General features: G+C 43.5%; 1 protein-coding gene across 1 annotated transcript; it reads left to right on the plus strand.

Annotated features, from left to right (window-relative positions):
- Positions 1–4,800: 4,800 nt before the first annotated feature.
- GINS3 (GINS complex subunit 3) lies at positions 4,801–10,300 on the plus strand. The gene is made up of 3 exons (XM_035543607.2): positions 4,801–5,047; positions 5,215–5,448; positions 8,368–10,300. The coding sequence occupies exons 1-3, from the start codon at positions 4,868–4,870 to the stop codon at positions 8,596–8,598; spliced, it is 645 nt and encodes a 214-aa protein (XP_035399500.1). The 5' UTR covers positions 4,801–4,867; the 3' UTR covers positions 8,599–10,300.
- Positions 10,301–14,349: the final 4,049 nt, after the last annotated feature.

A 14,349-nucleotide genomic window follows, 5' to 3' on the forward strand; every position in this document is an offset into this window, starting at 1 on the left:
ATAGGGCTATACTCAGGAGCCATGGGAGCATTCACACTTGGACAGAGCAAAGGGAGACCCCGTCTCCTAGAACCCTGAATTTCCAGCACTCTGCTCATCCAGTGCCAATGGAAGAGGGGCTGGAGTAATGTGGTAGCACTGGAAGCACAGTTTGAAAAGCACAGGCAGTTGAAAACTTGAAGTGCAGATGCCTGTGCCATCCTCTCCAGCTACTGATCTTGGGTCACTGGTACAGACAACACAGTGGATAAAGGAAAACAAACAAACGAACAAAAATCCAGACACAGGAAACCACAAATTAAGGCAGTGGAAAAATTGTTATCATTTATGTTTGGGTAACTCAATGATTACACACAAAGTGAGATGATATAGATGGACTCCCCCTGCGATTTGGAACTCAAGCTCTTAGATACTAAGAAATAAATAATGTTGCCTTTGTTTTCAGCAACTCAAAAAAACTCTCCAGACAGAATAAGAGTGAGAACCTAAAATGAAGGAAAAAATTACCATCGAAGAAGACATTACCATATATAAGAAAATCTTAAAATTATATATAATCAGATATTACTCTTGCTTATTTTAGTCTGAAAGACAAAAGCTATTAATTTTTTCAGGGGTAAAATTTGCAAATTTAGCTCTAGCTTGCTTTACCTTGCTTTAGTTTGCTTTTAACAGAAATGCCCTTGATAGCTGAGAAAAAAACTCCCACCAACATTATTTCATTTAGAATGTAAGGCTCATAGAGCAACTCCCTCCCCTTCCTCCTATCTTTCTTTCCAACAAGTCATCAGTTTCTACTTTTCACGTAATTTCTGCAAAGCAATTGCTTTTTTCTATGCACAACGATTGATTCATTAGATCATATTTCTTTTTTTTTTTTTTTTTTCTCTGGGCATTGAGTACCCTTTTGTTCAATGGAGTTAGATTGCGTGCAATGTAATTGGAAAAGCACTTTCCATTGTTTCCTTATGACATTTGCTGGGAATCGTGAGACAAAACAAAAAGAAAACTGCTGATTCTTAATGTTTGATACTGTAGAAAGGATTCATTGCTTTGCTCAGTTGCTGGTGTACTTTTCAGGTAGGAAAGGGTCTCCATCTCAAGAACAAGCACAGCATTTTTCTTTCACCCATATCATGTGAGTGTTCTACTTATAGCACCCGCAGTCACCCGCAGACATCAAAAGTTTCAGAGCTCTCACTCCTTTGGAACTGACTGCTGATATACAGTCCTGGGCAATCCCCTTAATTTCATAACTGCTGAAGGCAGGTATCACAATTACTATTTTTCCACATTTCTACACAAAAACAATAATAAATTACCATCCAGGGAACTCCAAATGCAAGAAAAACCAACAATATTGATGGTATTCCCATCTATATCATAAAAAGTTTTAGCAATATTGCACTATTCCTTAAAACGAGAAACCTTCTTGAAATGCTTGCTGCTGATCTGAGTGTGACTTTTCACTTACCAGCAGAACAACATAACAGTTAAAAATGCCTTGGAAATTGCTGAATCCACTCCCACATGATAACAGGAATTCATGCAGTGAACGACAGCCGGGAAAAAAAATAATGAAAAGTTCTAGAACTGCTTCTATTTTCACTGTGGTTGTTAAAAATGCTGTTTGCAATAGCAACTATAGCATGCATTTTATCTTATCACTTCAGTGTTCCTTTTTAGTAGGTACTTAAAATTTTTGAAATTAATATTACCAGCTGGCCAGAGACCTTGCTGACATTGCTGACTTCTGTCTGAGAGATGCTGGCTAGAAGCTGGAAGCCAGAAATGCTATTTTTACTTTCCCATAGGATGCTCAGTTACCCTAAATCCCTTTGCTTGTTCTGTGGCTGTTCTCCTATCCGCAACATGTGACACAATCCTTCTTCATTCCTCTAAGGAAGGAATGATACCTTGAGATGCAAATATTAATATATTTTTAATACTGTTGCAAAGCAAGCAAGCAAACAAATGAACAAAAAACAAATGCAAAAAAACACCTCTCACATTTGCAGACAAACTGAACAGAAAACTGACTATCTTCTTGGTTTAACTGATGATTTGTGCCGCAACCCCTTTTCCTTCAAAAATTAAAGTTGTCCTAAACTGCAGAATTTGCCTCTTCAAGAGTGGTATTTATTCATATGACTTAGCGTTTAACTCTCTTATGGGTAATCCTACTGAAGCCAATTGGTTTACTTGAGTTATATGCCTGCATTTGCACAACAAAGGCTTGCAAAAGCTTGTATCAAAGATCCAATATGGCATTACTTACAAATAAGAACTCCCACTGCCACAGGCAATTAAACTGATTAGGATATGCAAATTTGTTCCCGAGTGGAAGTTCCAGGAGGGAAAGGAATGATATGAGCAGTATCAGAAAGAACAGGGATTTAGAGCAATGACAGACGCCGTCACGTGTCACTTCTATCAGCCAGACATCACCAAAGAGGAAGCTCCACTCTCAGAAGCGTGCACACCGCGTGCCTGAGTGCTGCTTAGACATGCTGGATCCTTGGGCAGGATCAGTCAATGAGATTCTAGCTCACTGAAGCTAGTTTCATCTGAGGCTCTCAACTTAAGGCAGCCAGGAACCCTGCCAGCGCTTCTGATTGCTTGATAACAAGCACAAACAAGAAAGGCAAGTCATGCTGCAATCTTATACAGCAGCGAAGACCCTAAGGGATGGGGAAAAAAGGCTCAGTATCAACCCCAGTTTGTGGTATGCTTTAGTCCATGATGTTTTCTCTCTCACTTTGACCTTAAAATGTAAGGTGAGGAGAAATCACAGGAAGTGGTACTTCCTGCTCCAGCCCTTCCCCTGCTGCTCCCATCAACATCCCCACAGTTTTTCATTTGTCTTACTTCATGTGCTTAACACTATTTAAATTACCTAAGAGGGCAGCATCAGCTGACTCTCTCACAGAGACACATGGTGTCATGGCACATCTCAGCAACTGTACAGATATCACAGACATCAGCCTCCTATGACCAAATTAAAGTCCCGAGAAGAAGCAGGGAACATAATTTTGCTTCCCTGAATTTATCTGAGATGTTAAATAGGCTGACTTCTACAGTGTTCAAGAGATAAGAAGTACATAGGTGAGACACAGCTGGTATCCCTTGATTCTAAGTTTTCATTCTTTTCCCACATTTTTCACTTCTCTCAATTTACATTCCATTTCTGGAAGTGATTTGGGTTTTAACCATCACAGCTGAAACTTACTTCTGTAGTATTTTGTTTCGTTATTCCTCAGGTTCTAGACTTTGCCTTCCCCTCCTGCCTCTTTTGCTCCTCCACTGCCTTCTCTCAACTCCTTTCCTTTCTTCTTCTTACACACTTTTGCTCCTTTCCTTACTCCGGTTATTAAAGGATTCTGTTATTCTTTGTGTCTGTAAAGGTTCAGTGTCTGATTTGTTAGCGTAGCCCCATGTGACAAAAAGTTTTGACTTCACACAAATGCAGCAGGAGGACGAAGTCTCCAGTTTATAAATCCACAAGTACAAGGAGGCTCGGTTATGACACGGGCCATTCCTTTTCTTCCAGGGAGGTTCTGAAATCGTATGTATGAAAATATAATATGGTTTGGGATGTTGGGCTGATACGACATATTTTTATAATAAGATTCATTCACAAGTGTTCAAGGATAACAACCTGCCTAGTAACTTTCTCAGGATGAGAAGACAAATGTTATAAAAAGGGGTGATATAATTTTGGTTGGCAAACACCCATAATTCTTTAAATTCTCACAAAAGAACAACTCTTCAACTGATTTTACAGTGAGTGCAAACACCTTTTCCTTTGCGTTATATTTCAAATCTGCTCAGTAACTTAGGTTCTCCAGGTCTCTGTGCCTTCACTATCACACACTACAGGCTGAGGCATTTTGGGACACAGAGAAACAGTGATTTTCTTCTTTTTGCAGATGCCTGACTTCTGCAACCTATAAAAACAGCATGTTCTACTTACGTCATTCTCTCTTCTTGCTCACAGCGCAAGCTTTTATATTTAACGTAGCTATTCGTTCCCTAAACCTGACTGAACAGGGAATATTTTTACTAATCCAATTCAGCAAATTATAATTTTATCAGAACTGCCCTTTAGAAAGAGCTTTTGGAAACTGCTCTGTAACTCACTTGGAATATGTGCAGAGATAGAACAGTGTGTTTTTCAAAGAGAAAGACTTCATCTCTCATTGAAATGAAGCCCAACAACAACATAGTAAAACAATTGAGATTGCTAACTCTTAATTTAGTTTGTTCTGTGTACTGTAGATAAAAACTCAGCACCTTACAAGAAATGACCTTTAACAGTGAGCTTTCTTTTCAGGACCATGCACTGTCGTCAGGATTTAACGTGCCTGATAACGGGAAAAGGGGACGTTCTAAAATCAGCAGTGTTGGGGCATCACATTTACAAACACACAGGCACACATTTCTTCTGCTTTTTGGTCTCTGTTTCTTGTACTTGTCTAACAAATTATCAGCGTTTAGATTTTCACAAATCCCTCACACCGCAGCTCACAAAAAGCTTGCTGTTTCTCTGTTGGCTCGCTCCGTTTTTATAGCATATACTGCTATGGTACATAAAGGGTGTGTAAGGGATGGAAGTACGTCATCGCAAATTCCCTGTCTCTGTGGCTTGTGCTTTATTTTTCTCAGTACAAAATAAAATGGTACAAGGTTTAATAAACTGCTACAAATGTGGTTTTGTGCCTCAGTCACGGGCTGGAGATGCCATTGCGGGACTGAGGCGACGCCGCCGGGCTCGGCCGCCGATTGCTCCGGCCTGCCGCAGCGCGCATGCGCGGCTGTCCGGGGGGCGGCCGGCGCCTCCGCCGCTCCGCCGCCCGCCCTGCCGGCCATGTCCGAGGCGTATTTCCCCGTGGGTCCCGGGCTGGGCTCCGAGGAGAACTTCTTGTCGCTGGACGACATCCTCATGTCGCAGGAGAAGCTGCCGGGTCGCGCCGAGAGCAGCCTGCCCCGCCTGGCCTTCGCGCTGGGCCAAGGGGCCGCCGGTGGCTCGGGCGACTCGATCCCGGAGGTAACTCAGCGGCGGGGACTACAACTCCCGGCAGCCCCCGCGCGGGGGTAGCCAGCGGCGGGCGGCCGGCGCGGCGGCGCGGGGCACGCCGGGAAGTGGAGGCGAGGGCGTCTTGCAGGTTTTAGCCGCTGTTTTTTTCTTCTTCTGCTTTTTTCTCATTTGTGCAGGGCTCAAAGCTGGAAATACCGATGTGGCTGGCTAAAGGGTTGCACGACAGCAAAAGAAGAATAATTTCGGTGGAACTGCCAAAGATTTACAAGGAAGCCTGGAGGACAGTCTTCAGTGCTGATGCCAACGTGGTTGATTTGCATAAAATGGGGCCATACTACTACGGGTTTGGCTCCCAGCTCCTGAATTTTGACAACCCAGAGAATCCCGAGATAGCTCAGACTATCCTGCAGGCAAGTATTAGAACTGAATCTTGAAATTTGGTTTTATGTTTTTCCATCTTCTTGTTCCCAGCTGCTCAGCAGTCTTCCAGAAGAATACCTTGTTTTAAACCAAATGAATTCTGAATTGATTAGGGATTTCTGCCTCTTGTTGTAGGACCCTTTTAGGCAACTGCACAGCCAGTGATAAGACAAGGGGCAGTGGCCTCAAGCTGCGCAAGGGGAGGTTTAGGTTGGAACTTAGGAGAAATTTATTTACTGAAAGGGTTGTGTGGCGTTGCAGTAGGCTGCCCAGGGAAGTGGTTGAGTCACCATCCTTGGAGGTCTTCAAGAAATGTGTAGATGTAGAACTTAGCAGCATGGTTTAGTGGTGGACTTTAGTACCAGGTTAAAGGTTGGACTAGATGATCTTAGAGGTCTTTTCCAATTGGAATGATTCTGTGATTCTCGTGATGTCAGTGCAAGCCTCAAGTGTTCATCCAGGCGTGGAATTTTAGCTTGGAGTTTCCACGCTGTAAATACAGTTTTTCAGAAAATCCTGTAAAACAGGCCTAGAGGACACACAATTTTAATTCTGCCTTGCAGCAAGGGTACAGATTAAATAATTTGCCTTCTATTATTTTTATTTTTCTAAACTATTTTTAAAGCTCTCTAATGATAAGACTTCATACTGTTCTGGGCAATTGTTCCAGTGCTTCACCGTCCTAGTCTCAGGAGGTTTCCTAAACTAAACTAAACTAAATCTATTTCACAGCAATACAAGCTCTGTTCTGTTTGTCTCACACAAAGTAAATGCTGAGAACAGATGATTCTTTCCCTTCCTGCATCAGGCTATTATGTATTTGAACACTAGTTTTCTTCAATCTGGGATAAACAGTCCCCAATTCATTTGATACCTCATTGTGGGTCTTGCTTCCTAACCTCGGATCTGTGCACTGCTGGTATTTTTCCAGTTGATCTGCCTCTGCTTTGACATGCAGCATCCGGAACAGCACATGTTCTACTGCTCAGGACCTGCCTTGTGCTCTTGAAAACAAAAAGACTACCCTGTGGATTTTCTAGACCATGATGCTCAGACGCTCATCGTGTCACAGCATACCTGTTTTTCTTAATAGCGTGACATTGACGCGTGTTTGGTTTGCAGTCCACAGTGAGATGGTACAGACTGCATAACCAGACAATCATTCCTCATGCTGCATTCATACAGTTTACATCTGCTTTAATGCAGAACCTTGCATTAGTCCCAGCTGTATTACATCCTGTTGTTTTCAGACCATGTTTCTGTTCTGTCAGCATCACTTGTAAATTATTGTTCTGCCCCACAGTGTGCTTGCAGTCATCCCTCCTATTCCTGCATGTTGCTTGCTAATCTAATCGATATATATTCCATTAGTAAGCTCATTAATGAAATTGTTAAATACTACTCGGTTCCAGCTAGCTCCCGGTAGAACTCTGCTCGATATGTTCTTTCTTCCTAACAGGAACTATGAATAATTGTCTTTACCAGCCACCTAGGGGCAGTTTAGCTAAGTCTTACAAGAATGCCCCATGACTGACATCCTGCCATAACAGGAAACTAACCCAGTCTGCCCAAGTCTCTTGGCAAATCCATGTTGGCCGTTACACCTCTCTTTATTTTCTTCCAGAGCTTTATGCATTTTATTTATTTGTTCCAGTATGTTTCCAGGAATTGATGCTGATGAATTTATAATTCCTTGGCTCTTCCTTCCTTCCTCCCTATCTCCCCTTTCTCCTTTAAAAGATAGATAACATCTTTGCATGTTTCCGGACTTTTGCAAACTCTTCTCTGCACCCTGAGCTTTTAAAGGTAACCACTAACAGCTCTGAGCTTTCTTCAGCCAGCTCTCTTAAGTAGTCTGGGATGATTGCTGTTGGCTTTTCTTCCTCTCTCTTCCTTCCTTTCTTTCTATGAAAGCTGGTGCAGAGATGCTTTCAAACACTGCTGCTTGCTTGGAGTGGTCCATCGAAGGCTTGCTTTCTGCATTGAGGAGGTGACCACACCTTTCCTCATCTTTTCTCTTTCTGCTAATGTACATCTTAGCAGAAGACCCAGTTTAGCTTGGTATGATTTCACTATGTTAAAAGTAAACAAGAGGGGAGTTGTGCTGTTTCTTTTTAAAAAAGAAAAAAAAAAACACACCAAAAAACCCTCCCCCAAATATTCAAGAACTAGCAATAGAACATGTGGAAGTTAGCTATTTAGTGCTTACAAAGCCAAAGTGAGAGTTATAGAATAAATGTGTTTCTAAAACCCACTTCTGAAATAAAGAAGCACAGTTTTCAAAGAGTTTTGACCTTTTTTTTTCTCCTCCCTCCTTATATTTTGTGTATAAAATCTTTAAATCTATTTGGGTGTAAAATCTTTAAATATGTCTTTCTGCTTTTTAAAATATTATCTATTAGAGATTTGAGGCTTTCTGTGTGTGTTTGTGCTTTTAGTGTTTTTTCAGCATACTGAATGTGTTTCAATGACAGTTTAGCATAACTTCTGGTCCATTCACGAGTTGCAGCTTCTAAGTTCCTACAACAGCTGCCACGGCGTGAGATCCACTCCACCTGCACTAAAGCACTGATTGCTTCTGAAGTTAGAAGAGATTGTAATTGTGTTATACCCTGTGGACTGCGCGAGCCTGTCACTAGGGAGCAGCCAAAATCTAATCCATTCATGCTTCCCACCCAGTGTATCAGATACTCGCTCTCCCAGCTCATGCAGGAAATGGTTCATCTTTGCATCCCAGATTAATAGGTGCTGCGTGCAAACAGGCTGCAGCTGGCAGACCCCTCACCAGTTGCAGGCAGATGGGAAGAGCTTCCATCTTTGGCTTCCCTGCCTTGAAAGCTCACGCCTCTAGCATTTGATCTGAAGGAGTCTCTGCTTTATCTGTCAGTAATTCTGCTTATCTTCTTTAGACGTTTATTAGCCGTTTTCGTCGTATCATGGACTCCTCTCAGAATGCTTACAACGAAGACACATCAATGCTGGTGGCTCGGCTGGATGAACTGGAGCGAGCCTTATTTCGAGCTGGCCAGAAAGGGCTGAATGACTTCCAGTGCTGGGAAAAGGGACAAGCTTCGCAAATCACAGTTTCCAGTCTGGTCCAGAATTATGGGAAAAGAAAGTTTACGGATATGGATGGTTAAAATGCTGAAGAACATGCAGCTGCTATGAGGGACACTGAGAGATTTACGGTCTATCACAGAAAAGAAAGATGAGTCAGTCAGCTTTGGGAAAGGACGGACTCCTTGTCCATTAATGGGAATTCTCTCTAATGTCTTCATATTAGTCTAGTGCAAATTTTAAAGGCAGACAGCAAGAATATAAAAAATAGATTGCATCACATCACCTGATAGCTTTACAGCTTACTCATACCACTCCTGAGGATTTGCAGTTATGGTGTTTGCTAAGAGGCTGAAAGGATATGAGATGATTTTCCAAAAGGGTAATTGATATTCATTATTCTTTATCTTCCAAATTGATATTTACAGTGTCAGATCTGTTTGGAAAAATGTGTAATTCTTTGTATTTTATCCTTCCCATTCCATCCGCCTAGGAGCACATTTCCAGCTTTCCCATTCTTTGGAGAGCCCCAGTGATGCAAAAAAAAAAAAAAAAAACCATGTACAAACCACACCGAATTTTTCCCATGTCTTGTACATTGAGTTCTAACAGGTGCTCTCCATGAGGCAGGGGTTCGTATTGCTGGGTTTTGTACACAGTGTTAGTGCCTCAGAGAACAGAGTACTCCGAGCACTTTACCCACCCAGCAAGGGCAGTGGCCGCGCAGGTCTCGTGCTGCCTTGTCCTCTCTCTCCCTTTCAGCCCCTGCGGGCTCCATGCCACGAGTGGTGGGGGATGTTCCCATTCGATGCGAGTGGCTTTTGCAACGTGCGCGTCTCTGCCATGGGTGTTGAGCCCCTCCAATCGTTTTACGGAGGCAACAGAAGGCAAAAAAGAGGACAGGCTGGATTAAAAGCAGCAACTTTTAAAAGCTGAAAGAAACTGCCCTCCGTTATCAACCTCTGAGCCATCTGTTTTTCCATGAGAAAATCTGATTGCTAAATGCAGTTGATAGTGAAAGGACAGAGCAAGTGAGTTGAGTTTCCTTCTTTCATGTCTATCTGTAAAATGAGCCTAGTAAATGTTGTTGCTGCAAGTAGGAGCAACTGGAGTTGGAACTTGTTAAACAGCCCAGTGGTTACCATCCTGCATGCGTGTCCTTAAACCTTACGTGAAGTCACATTTGATGAATGGGAAATAGGAAACGTGGTTTGCTCTGTAGGAAGTAGTTCCTGCCATGATCCTTTGGAAGTGTGTATTAACTGTTTTGTGGGTGCTTCTGAGCATCTACAGAAGGTGGCCTTTGGAGAGTACCTAGGAGGAGGATCCGGATCGTAATGGTACAGAGTGCTTCCTGCTCCGGGAATCGCTGGGAGGTGGCGGCAGTCCTGACACAAAACGGTCAAGATTTGATGTGCCAAGTCTTGTAGGAGTTGGTTCTGTGCTTGCAAATGTGCCTGGATATCAGATATTTCAAACTGGAGATCTCAAGTACGGCGTGTGGTCGTTCTGCGGGCCAGAGGAGTGAAAGCTCTGCCTGCGGAAGCCGCAAGAGGAGATGTGGGGCTTCACAAGCACCTTGGCACCTGCCTGAGCAGCACAGGGCTGGCTGTCCTGCTACAGGAGGCTAGTTGGAAGCTGTACCTGACAAAGTACATCAAATACGGGCAAGAATGTTGCTGCACTTAATGGCACGTAGTAGCCTAGGCATTTTCTTGTATCACTTGTATATTTTCTACTTCTGGATTATTATGCTGAATAAATATTTTTATACATTTTTCTTCATGTAAAGTGTCCACTGTTAACTGTCCTGCAGCAATAAAACTAGTCACAGATAGGGAAGTGCAGGTCTCTGCGAAATGGTGGCCATGAGGGATATTGCAGCTCTGCTCATGTCATTCCTCTTCTTTTTTAGGTAACATGGTTGGGAGCTGTATTCGTGCAGTCAGGCGACCACAGAAGTTGTTGCTGACTAACTCACTAGTAAGGGCATTAGGAGTTTGTTCAAGTCTTGACAGGGACACTGCCAACCTGATATAAGCTATTGATTTTGCAAATCTACGTTTTTATGAAACAGGAGATGGATGGAGGTGATTCCATGTTACCTCAACTTTGCAGCAGGTAGGAGTTGGCTGTCCCTGTGTTCGTACCCTGCTGCTCCAAGAGTTGTAGCACAGGCTTCAAGTCATGTGTCAAAGCTGCAGTCAGTGCTTCAGCTGCAAGGGAAGCAAGTTCAACTCCATCTGCGATGAAAAGTATTTGAGATTCGGAAAGATTATTTTAAGAAGGTGGTGCCTTTGAGATGTAGTTGGTTTATACCGTGAATGAATTGTTCCTCGGTTTCTGGACTGGTTTTGGTAACTATCCAAACTCATTTTCCTACATTTGTAAAAGCGTTTTTCTTTGTTCTTGCTGGGAACAAAATCCAAGCAGGTGGTTTACACTTGCCAATGTTTTGTGCAGGCAGTTTCAGAGTGGGCAGAAAAAATCCCTTTTCCCTGAAGTAGTCCTTAATGTCACTGGCTTTTTGTAAGTAGCAATGTCACTTTTAGTAACCCCGAGCGTTTGGTAATAAACACCGTAAGATTCTTTAAAAAAAAAAGATGTGGTCCTATGATTTTAAATTGCCATATTTCATTAGTAGATTTAATGTTCTGTTGGTTTTTTATTTTAATTTTTTTCTTACTTGCTGGAATGCTTTATTCTGTCTGGAAATACTTTGTTGTAACTCTAGACACCCACTGCTTCTGAAAAGTCTTTAGCATAATTAACAAAAGACTGCTCTATAATTTTATGAACACAAACTGTCCTTTATGATTGTACAGCAGCAAGCTATGTTAGAGGAGTTTGAACTTCTGTATTATCAGAATGGAACAATAAATCCCCATTACAGAGCCATACAAAAGAGGTATGAAAAGAATTTTTAAGCGTCATTGCTTCCCATGTCCCTCAGAAACTGCAAGGCTATTGAAATTTGTCACAAAACAGTCCATAGACAAATTTTACAATATTGCCACAATGGTTTTCATTACTATCTAAAATAGGTGAAATTTGGGATGCTGGCTAGTGGTGTGTTCACATAAGAATGTTTCTTTGGGTTTTGGTGACCTGTTTTCAAAGACCTATGAGCTGACATGGATCAGTCCTTTCCCAAGGTGAGGGTTAGTCCTGCCTGACCCATCCCAGGGTGACGTTTGTCCAGCCAGGCCTTCAGAAGCTGCTTCTGCTGCACAGCCGGCAGCCTCCCTAGGCAATCTGTTCCCGTGCTGGGCTGGAAGCCTGGTGAACAGAGGGAGCTCTGTATGCACTGACACGGTGCAGTACAGGGTCGCTCGAGCTTCCCAGCAGTGAACTCCTGTTGGAATGGTTACTGAAGCTGAAAAGCTTTCTTCACCGAAGTTTCACATGAACACTCAGCTCCTTTTATTTCTCTCCTCTGTGTACTCTTTGAAGCAGGTGACACAGCCGTGGATGTGTGATGCCCAGCTAAAAACAAAGAGCTTTGCAGCTGTGCACGCGCAAACTTTCTCACCTATCCAAATTATTGTTTCACAAAACGTTCACTTTTCTTCTTTGGCTCCCTTTGCCATAAACAACGTCTCACTTTGTCCTTTGGCTTCAATTTATTTTCAGTCGGCAGAAAGAAGCTGTTGATTGCTTCTGCCAGCACAGAAGCTGTAGGTGTCATTTAGGCCAACAGCACCCAGAAGTGGCAGTAAGAAATGTTTTGAGAACTGGCACACTTTAACACCAAATACTATTTTTATCAGGGAGACAATGGCACCTAGCTGAGTTAAGAGCGTGAGCCTTTTTCATTTTGATCAGTGATTTTCCGGCCATTTTTGGTGACCAGCTTTTGTAAGAGCTTTCAATCAAAATTTTAATTGAACCACTTGCTAAACAGAGGGTGATGTAATCCAGCAAAGGGACAATGGTGAATGCTTTCTTCACACAGAGCTGCTTCTGTCCCCAGACGTGCTTTTTATAAAAATACATTGTCTGGTAGCACATCATATGGCTCAGGAAGTCGTGGCTTTATTTAAAAATCCAGCTATCTATCTAGCACTGCCTTTCTGCCTGGCAGTAGCCAACTCGGAACTGCTCTGTGCCTCAGTTTCCTTTTCTGACAAATGAAGATAACGTTCCCTTATTCGAGTGTGTTTTGTCATCTAGATTGGAGGCAGCGTTGTACTCTACAGCAAATCTGCTAGCCAGATTTTCACAGCTCTGCTGTGTGTGCCAGAGCTCAGATGGTTGCGTGATAAGTGCTTGACAGAGCTAAAAGATTCCCCTTTTCAGAAATCACCCTGTTTTCCTTGCTCAGTCTACTAAAGCCCTACTGCTAAGCTTCTTCAGGGCTGCCACATACCTGATTAAATGTAAGATAAGTACTTTTCCTACTCTCCAGCCTTCTCTCGTACCTAAGGAGCCAGTTGGCCCAGCAGGAGGGTAGCCAAGCTAAGCCTATATTTCTGCTCTGGTGCCTGATTGCTCCAACTCAGAATGACTTTTACTTGAGTTGATGGCAGCCTGATCACGAAATGCTGAGCTGAATTGTCAGTGGGACTTCGCACAAAAACTGGTGGAAGGATGACAGATTGCTGTGATTGCATCGTGACACACGAGCAAGGAATGAATGAAGGCCGCACACATTTGCAACTTATGGCTGATGGTTTTGCTTTGCGAGACTGGCTTTGGGAGCTGATCTCTAGTGGATATGGTGTTTTTTTTTCTTTGTTTCATGCTGACCACGCAATGTGATTCAGGTCTGGGGCAGGCAGATTCTGCTTTTGAAAGAAGCTGTGCCAGTTTGGGTTTATCGTGCCCTCTGACCCCATGTGCACAAATCATTTAATTTCTTCAGCACTAAGACACTTCCACAATGAATCAGGGGCAATGAAACTGGAAGTTTCATGTTTGTGTTCTTTGCTCAAACACTATTGTTAACTCAGCCTGTGTTAGATACGTGGTCTGGTTGAGGCTTTATGTGCGGTTGGTGTTACCCACTTTCAGAGACGCCAGCTTGCTCTACCCTACTGCAGTAACCCGTTTGTTGAGGGCTAAAGCGTGCATTTGGGGTTTTCCCAGGAGCTGCTGCGGGAGTTTGAACGCACGACCATGAGAAGGCCGTGGCCTGGGAGGGCCTGGGTATGCACTGCTCGTCAGCAACCAGGAGAGGGGGCATCGAGCTCAAGACATCATTTTTACGTGAGTCCTACCACAACTGCTCGTTTCAGTGAAGGTAGTAAGAACCCTATTGACATTCTTCTGCCTTTCAGACCAAACCAGGTGTCCAAGTGACTTGCTGTTGCACCTGCAAGGCAAAAACACGAGTCAGGTGAAGCTCAAGATGGAGTTCAGGTTGCACCACCTCGTCCTCTGTTTGAGCATGCAACAAGAACGGACGTCGAGGTTGGCACGGACACTGAAAGCGCAGTATTGCTGATTGCCATGTAAGGAGGGAGGTGGTGAGAAAGCTGCCAAGAAGGGGCTGCAAACAGGGGAGGAGATGGACAGACACTTGGCTGTGCCACCCAAGTCAATTTGAGGTGCGCTGGATGGTACCTGAGCGGGCACAGGACTCTCTTCGGGCAGGAGCGGGAGACCAAGTAAGGTTGTGTCTGCCCTCTTCTCCCCACCAGGAGAGAAGAGAAGGAGGGAGCTCTCCTCGCTGCCAGGGAGCAGGAGAAGCAGCCTTAAAGAAGCAGCCACCCCCAGTAGATCTGGAAGCACCTGGCCATGGGAGCAGCATGCGTGGGAAGGCAGCCACGCAGGAGCCAGGCAGGTGGGGGCAAGCTCAGCGGAACTTTTGGGGTGGCTTAGGCTGGAGACAA

The sequence above is a fragment of the Cygnus atratus genome, chromosome 12 (assembly GCF_013377495.2).
Source record: "Cygnus atratus isolate AKBS03 ecotype Queensland, Australia chromosome 12, CAtr_DNAZoo_HiC_assembly, whole genome shotgun sequence".
Lineage (NCBI taxonomy): Eukaryota > Metazoa > Chordata > Aves > Anseriformes > Anatidae > Cygnus > Cygnus atratus.

Excerpts from the sequence above, each read along its gene's own strand:
- GINS3 (XM_035543607.2), top strand. The coding sequence starts at position 4,868 with ATGTCCGAGGCGTATTTCCCCGTGGGTCCCGGGCTGGGCTCCGAGGAG. Across the intron at positions 5,048-5,214 it reads CGGGCGACTCGATCCCGGAG|GGCTCAAAGCTGGAAATACC; the intron begins GTAACTCAGCGG and ends TCATTTGTGCAG. Across the intron at positions 5,449-8,367 it reads TAGCTCAGACTATCCTGCAG|ACGTTTATTAGCCGTTTTCG; the intron begins GCAAGTATTAGA and ends TATCTTCTTTAG.